The following is a 7,174-nucleotide window of genomic DNA, read 5'->3' as shown; positions in this document are numbered from 1 at the left end:
CTCAAGATATCTTTTTCACTGCTGAGGGACTGGAATCTACCTGGAGATTCAACTGCCTGTACTACTTGTAACCCCTCATGGTCATATTAATTTGGGGATTGTATTTTATTGACTGACACAATGTGAGAAAATTACAGGTTGTTAATTTTGTGCTATTCCATGCTTTATATTTAAAGTAGTTTTTGACATTTTTAAGGAAATGCACCATTGTAACAGTGACAAAGCATTATTGGAACAACCTTCAGGGAATGTTATTTTTAAACACACAAGAAACATAGAAAACCAGATTCAATCAGCTTTATTCCAGGCTTAGTGGAGAACTTGGTTTTGCAACTCAGTGTTATTATTTTTTTCCATTCAGAGTAAAGCGGAAGGGATGCAAAATGAACTCACAATTTGTCTGCATTCGAGTTGACTCTCTCTCAAACAGACAGATCGTGTGTACGTCATTTATGGTGTGTGGCTGCTTCATACACGCAAACAGATGTAAAACTGCAGAGAAGAGGACCGTGTAATAGATTTTCTGATTGTAAACATCAGACATCTGGACCTCCCCCTCAGCCTAACATGTTAGCGTGCTCCGATTAGTTGCATTGCAAGGATTCTCTGTCTACAAGACAGGGTGTCTCGCAACTAAAAGACAACCACAAGCACAATAGAGGACTGACTCGGGTACAGTATCTGCTCTGCTTCTTGCTTGTGCTCTGATAATGGCTCTGCATCTGCTTGGATTTTGATAGACCCTCTGACTCTCTGGGTGTGTCTGTGCTCCTCAAACTAAACTATTATAGAAGTATAGAGAACAGCAAATAGTTGATATATGGAAGCTAAGGAAGGTTTTTCGAGTAGTGGCCTGATGATGGAGAGGAAGAGACAAAATGGGCTTGGGAGGACTGTTATAAACGTTGAGTGCTAATGTTGGTTCTTGATGTCATCCTTGTGCTGGTGCCACTGCCGCCGCCGCTGCCGCTGCTCATGCGTGTCAGACCGCCATAGACCCCGCCCATTCCTATTCCACTTCCTATTCCCATTGCCATTCCCATACCCATGCTTCCACCTACTCCCATTCCTATTCCACCTCCTGAACCAGCACCTGGTGATGGCAATATGACAAATGACTCAGATATTATTTTTTATAAGGAAAATAAAACCCATGTCCTTATACTCAATAATTTAGCAGGGGTATCTATCTCTAGTCTGTTTTATATACACAAAAAGGAGAACGTGAGAAAAATGGATGAAGAAAAAAAACAAGCAAGCATCAGGAATTTCCTGAAACTCCTGGATCTGGTGTATCACTCTCATGTTATTATAAAGTAGTAGTATTTCTACTAGCAGATATTGTTTATAAGTGCTCATGTTTAATACTCTTGCTTTTACATCATTCTAGAAAATATAAGAGCTGAATAACAGTACTTACCAGATCCGCCGCTGGATGAAGTCGACTGTATGTAGACGTTTGCACTTGTATTGCCGAGCCTGCAAATAAGTTCAAAATGAAGTTTGGTGCTGCATGCCAAAAAAGGAAGCAATGCCTTTTGAACATGGAAAAGCTGCAGAGTCAAGTACCTTTCCTCCTCGCCTTCCAGCAGTTTCTTGTAGGTGGCGATTTCAATGTCAAGAGTCAGTTTGACGTTCATGAGTTCCTGATACTCGCGGATCTGGCGGGCCATGTCCTGCTTGGCTCTCTGTAGGGCATCCTCCAAGTCCTTGATGCGGGCCTTGGCGTCCTTGACAGCCAGCTCCCCACGTTCCTCGGCCTCGGCGATCTGCGTCTCCAGGTTGACACGCTGCAAATGGAAAGGTTAGACTCAATGTGTTTGGAATCCTAAAAAAAAAAAACACTGTACATAGGAGAATGAGCAACATTAAATTAAATTGAACAGAATACCTGAGCCTTGACTGCGTCAATCTCATTCTGTAGGCGACTAATCATACGGTTGAGGTCTGCGATTTCAGTCTTGGTGCTGCGAAGGTCATCTCCATATTGACCAGCAGAGGCCTCCATATCCCTATACTGGAGGGACAAGAGCGGAACACTCCCGTCATGAATGACTCACCTCGGGTTATTATTTGCATGTTAGACATTATTGACCTAAACTTTCAAGGGTTTAAATTTTGGGTTGGGTTGGACATTTTATTAGATTTTTCCCCCCCTACTTGTCCATAGAGCATGCTCAAAAATGGAATCTACTCTACTACTATGTTTTTCTTTATCCATCATACAGTATAATATTGAGGCCCCGCAGCTCAGTGGTTAGAGCACTGGTTTGGTAAGCCAGGGGTTGTGGGTTCCTATCCCTGGGGCCTCCACTCCCTGAGAAGTGTTGCGTCAGGAAGGGCATCCAGCGTAAAAATTGTGCCAAACATATATATGCGTTCATCTGAGATGACACGCTGTGGCGACCCCGAAAGGGACAAGCCGAAAGAAAGATGATGATCATACAGTATAATATTGGTCATCTAGGAGGGAGGAGCCTAGTACTGCCGGGCATCATTGCCTGGCCTTTGCAGAAGTGTGTGTTTGATGTTGTGTCACCTACCTTCTGCTGATACCACGCTTCTGTGGTTTGACGGCTTTGGTTGGCAATGTCCTCATATTGAGACTTCACCTCTGCTATGATGGCATCCATGTCCAAATTCCGGCTGTTGTCCATCTCCACGATAACTGAAGTGTCTTTGATCTGGCTCTGGAGTTCACACAGCTCCTGATATTTCCCCCCCAAAAAAGAAGCAAAAAAGAAAAAAAAGAGAAATGTATAAGTTAGTTAAGCTTCCAAATTTGGCTGTTATCAAGCCAAAAGTTAAATCAGAACAGAATTATTCCCTGTTATCAAAGGGAAATGAGTCACTATTTTATGCACTGTTACTGGCAAAAGATTTGGGGTTTTTTACATACTGCATCATAGACAGCTCTGAGGAAGTTAATCTCATCCTGAAGAGTATCAACCTTTGCCTCAAGCTCAAGCTTATTCAGGTAGGCAGCATCAACATCCTGTATGAGGGAGGGGAGATAATGAATACAAAGCGAGGTTGAATTTGAACGTTTTTAACGTATGCAACTTCCATTTACAGATTTATTTTTAAGATTCACTCACCTTCTTAAGGATAACAAATTCATTCTCCACTCCAGCACGCTTGTTGATTTCATCCTCATATCTGAAACAGCAAAAGCGTATAGGTAAGGTAGTTAATAATAGACCTGTGAAGAGCTGAATATATGTGACACACTTGTTCTTGAAGTCCTCCACCAGGCCCTGCATGCTCTTTAGCTCTCCCTCCAATTTAATCTTCTCGTTTCCAAGTCCGTCCAGCTGTCTGCGCAGGTTGGCAATGTAGGCCTCGAACATGGCGTCGATATTGGAGCGGGTAGTGGTTTGCTCCTGCAGAATATTCCATTTGGTCTCCAACATTTTGTTCTGCTGCTCCAGATAGCGCACCTGATAGAAAATTTAAATGGAATCTGAGTAAGACGTGTTGGTAGTTGTTTTTGTCATGTGAATAGTTTAATAGAGATAAGACAGCGCTTTGTCTAATCTCAGCATTGATTGCTTGTATGTCCTCTCATCACCACTCCAAAAAGGACTTTTAAGTAATTGTAATTCTCAGACACTTGAATTTGACATTCCCCTTGCTACACCCTCACACATCACTTAATTTGAAGTAAAATATTGCTGAAGCATAAGGAGATCATTCAAAAGCATGTGGTGATTTAAAAAAAAAAAAAAAAAAAAAGCATTAGAAATTCCGCTCCTGGGAGAGTGAACATGAAATGAAAGCTGTAGCACAGTGCCTGGAAGAAGTTGAAGCTTATCCTTTCATTTCCTCTTCTACACCTCTTCCAGCTACTCAGCTTTCGGTTCTATGTTTGTTTTGTTTTTTTGTACCACAGGGACACTTCTATTTATTGCCCATCCTGGGGAATTGCTTGACATCACTGATGAATTTCCTTTCAATGGTTCATTTACAGTAATCCTACAATTGACTAGCACTCAGTCCCGGGTGTTTTCTGTTTTCTGCCCACATCAGCTGGACTAGGCCCAGGCCACACTGAACTCTAAAGATGATATGATAGCCATTTATTGTTAGTGGTTGTATTGTCATCAGCTTTCTATGAATTCAACAAGTTCAGTGCATATTAATTTCAAATTGCACTATAGCATTATTTCTCATGTTTGTAGAACAGGTGTGCCGCATCAGTCGGAGGGATCTGTAGTCCAGTTAATGATAACGTGATCCCCTTGAGGTCCGAGGCATTAGACACTGGATACGACCACTATAGTGTTTCTGCCTCCCATTGTAGAGACAGATGGCAGAGGTCCAGCTACGTTCAGTGAGACATTAAATGGGATGTGGCCTTCTGAGTCGCATCTACGTCGATAAAAGCAGTTTGGAATTAGGAGCGTTTAGAATGAGGACGTTACAGTCATTAATATAATTACACTTCATACATATACATACAGTAACCAATCACAGGTCATTATTTAAAGAGGCAGCACGTCAAAATTACAGAAAGTGCACAGGCAAAGCAATGTCAAGTAAAGAGTTTTTTTTTTTTTTAATTCCTGGAAATGAACCTCCAACCTGAAAGGGTCACTTACCTTCTCAATGAAGGTAGCAAACCGGTTGTTTAGACCCTTGATCTGCTCTTTCTCTTGCGAACGGACCACCTGGATGCTGGGATCAATCTTAATGTCCACTGGGGTTAGCAGGCTCTGGTTGACTTGGACGTTTGCAATATGAGGCACCACCAATCCTCCACCACCATAATTTCCACCTAACGCATAACTTCCACCACTACCAAACCCATAACCTGCACTTCCAGCACCAAACGCAAAGCCTCCAACACCACCACCACCACCACCACCACCACCTATGCTTGACCTCATCATAGAGGCGCTTGAGGACGCCACTGGGACTGACCTATAAATAATTGCCGAACTAGAGGAGAATCCACGTTTGCTACCACCAAGACCACCACCCATGACAAACTCGCCCCCACGCCCGCTACCGCTCCCAGCATTCCCATAGCTGGTTCTCACACTTCTAGAGGTACGCATGGATGCAGCCATTTTGGAGATAAGGAGTCCCACAGAAAAGGAGGAGCTGAAAGAGAGAGAGGTTTGGCAGAGCAGAGGAGTCCACTAAGAGGAGAGTCAAATTCCTCTAAGTACCTGCTCTCTATCCTGTATCGGTTTTTATTAGCCTCTGACAGCAAAGGAGGTCCAAATAGGCTCCACCCTCTTGGCACCTCCCAACCATTCTCCAATCACCTGGAACGAGGCGGGTGCACCTGCAGGAAGGTGGGATTTCTTGAAGATATTTGGGCTGTCATAGAGTCCACTGTGCCACTCAGCCTGGTAACATGAGCTGTCTCGTTATTTTTTTGTAAGATGAAGACCCTGCAAGTGTACAGTGTATGAACAAATCAGCCAAATTTTTCACAACTGTCACAAGACTTTCAACCTGTTCCATCAGAGGTTGACAAGAGTCCCTTTTATCGTTCGTTTGTCTGCATATTTTTTTTTTTTTTTACATGGATGTCCTTCTGGCATAACACACCCATTTTGAATCCGAGCTAGGGATGGGCCATGGCTGGGTAACCAACCAACATGAACAAAAGGCAGGAACATTTACCACTGCACTACTAGTACACATTTTTGTTAATCAAAATAAAATAATGAATAAATAAATAAATAAATAAGTTGATGCAAGGCCTCCAGTGTCCTATAGTGCCTTGTTAAAGTATTCGGCCCACTTGAACTTTTCAGCCTTTGGCCACATTTCAGGCTTCACACATCAAGAAAAGTGGGGGCGTGATATATTATTCTGTCCCTTGCATTAATACTTTGTAGCGCCACCTTTTGCTGCAATTACAGCTGCAAGTCGCGTGGGGTATTTCTCTATCAGTTTTATACATTGAGAGACTGAAATTCTTGCCCAGTCTTCCTTGTAAAACAGCTTGAGCTCAGTGAGGTTGGATGGAGAGCATTTGTGAACAGCAGTCTTCAGCCCTGCCCACAGATTCGCGATTGGATTCAGGTCTGGACTTTGACTTGGCCATTCTAACACCTGGATACGTTTATTTGTGAACCATTCCATTGTAGATTTGGCTTTGTTTAGGATCATTGTCCTGTTTGATGATTAATTTCCATCCCATTCTCAGGTCTTTTGTAGACTCCAACAGGTTTTGTTTTGTTTTTTGTTTTTTTTCAGAATGGTCCTGTAGATGGATCCATTCATTTTTCCATCAATTTTAACCATCTTCCCTGTCCCTGCTGAAGAAAAGCAGGCCCAAACCATGAGGCTGCCACCACCATGTTTGACAGAGAAGATGGTGTGTTCAGGGTGATGAGCTGTGTTGCTTTTACACCTAACATATCTTTTGGCATTGTGGCCAAAAAGTTTTATTTTGGTTTGGTTGGTAAAATTTCCAATAAATGTTGTTTCACTTCACGATTGTGGCCCACTTGTTGTTGATTCTTGACAAATAAATAACATTTTATATCTTTATTTTTGAAGGCTGAAATATAGCAAAAGGTTGAAAAGTTCAAGGGGGCCGAATACTTTCACAAGGCACTGTATATTATGGATTCGATTTGTAGATTGAGAAATCATTTCATTTCTGTCAATTTCAGCTAAACCCCCTCAATAATTTGTGATTGATTCAGTTTAGGTTTTTTCCCCCAACTTCTTCACAAAAAGGCCAGTAGATCACGTGTTAACAGATCCTGCCAATTCTCGCCTGCCCTGAATCACACCGTGACCACCATCTTCATTTACTTCTACATTTTTTTTAGAAGTCATTGATGACGTAGCGGGTGCTCTTCATTTACTAAATTATGTTAACTCATTGTACTTTTTCTCCTTCTTTGTTTTAACTGTTTATAAGCTGTTTGTTTTATGTGGTTTTAAATACTTTAAATCCTGTCAAGTTACCTTGTGTATGAACCATGCAATATAGATAAATTTGCTTTGCATTCGTTAAACACTTCATTAAACACTTAAACTATTGTAGAATGTAAATGATAAGGCCAAATTGTTGTACATCAAGCCGTCAGTTTGAGTTTCTTATGATGGAACCAAAACCAAACCTCAAAAAAAAAAAAAAAGAAACATTAGGGAAATGGTTAAACCCGTGTGCCATTAGTCCAGATTTACAATACTAGAGACC

The 7,174-nt window shown here is 41.8% G+C and overlaps 1 protein-coding gene across 1 annotated transcript; it reads right to left on the bottom strand.

The window, feature by feature from the left end:
• Positions 1-282: 282 nt before the first annotated feature.
• Positions 283-5,156, bottom strand: LOC133507966 (intermediate filament protein ON3-like). Its single transcript, XM_061833596.1, has 9 exons — positions 4,602-5,156; positions 3,232-3,440; positions 3,099-3,159; positions 2,900-2,995; positions 2,544-2,708; positions 1,892-2,017; positions 1,570-1,790; positions 1,421-1,479; positions 283-1,093 (listed from the first exon to the last, which is right to left on the bottom strand). The coding sequence occupies exons 1-9, from the start codon at positions 5,070-5,072 to the stop codon at positions 897-899; spliced, it is 1,605 nt and encodes a 534-aa protein (XP_061689580.1). The 5' UTR covers positions 5,073-5,156; the 3' UTR covers positions 283-896.
• Positions 5,157-7,174: the final 2,018 nt, after the last annotated feature.

Source organism: Syngnathoides biaculeatus, chromosome 2 (assembly GCF_019802595.1).
Source record: "Syngnathoides biaculeatus isolate LvHL_M chromosome 2, ASM1980259v1, whole genome shotgun sequence".
Taxonomy (NCBI): domain Eukaryota; kingdom Metazoa; phylum Chordata; class Actinopteri; order Syngnathiformes; family Syngnathidae; genus Syngnathoides; species Syngnathoides biaculeatus.
Note: the sequence above shows the minus strand (reverse complement) of the source record. Positions and strands in the feature narration are given on the sequence as shown.

Excerpts from the sequence above, each read along its gene's own strand:
- LOC133507966 (XM_061833596.1), bottom strand. The coding sequence starts at position 5,072 with ATGGCTGCATCCATGCGTACCTCTAGAAGTGTGAGAACCAGCTATGGG. Across the intron at positions 2,996-3,098 it reads AATTTGTTATCCTTAAGAAG|GATGTTGATGCTGCCTACCT; the intron begins GTGAGTGAATCT and ends TCCCTCATACAG. Across the intron at positions 1,791-1,891 it reads TTGACGCAGTCAAGGCTCAG|CGTGTCAACCTGGAGACGCA; the intron begins GTATTCTGTTCA and ends TTCCATTTGCAG.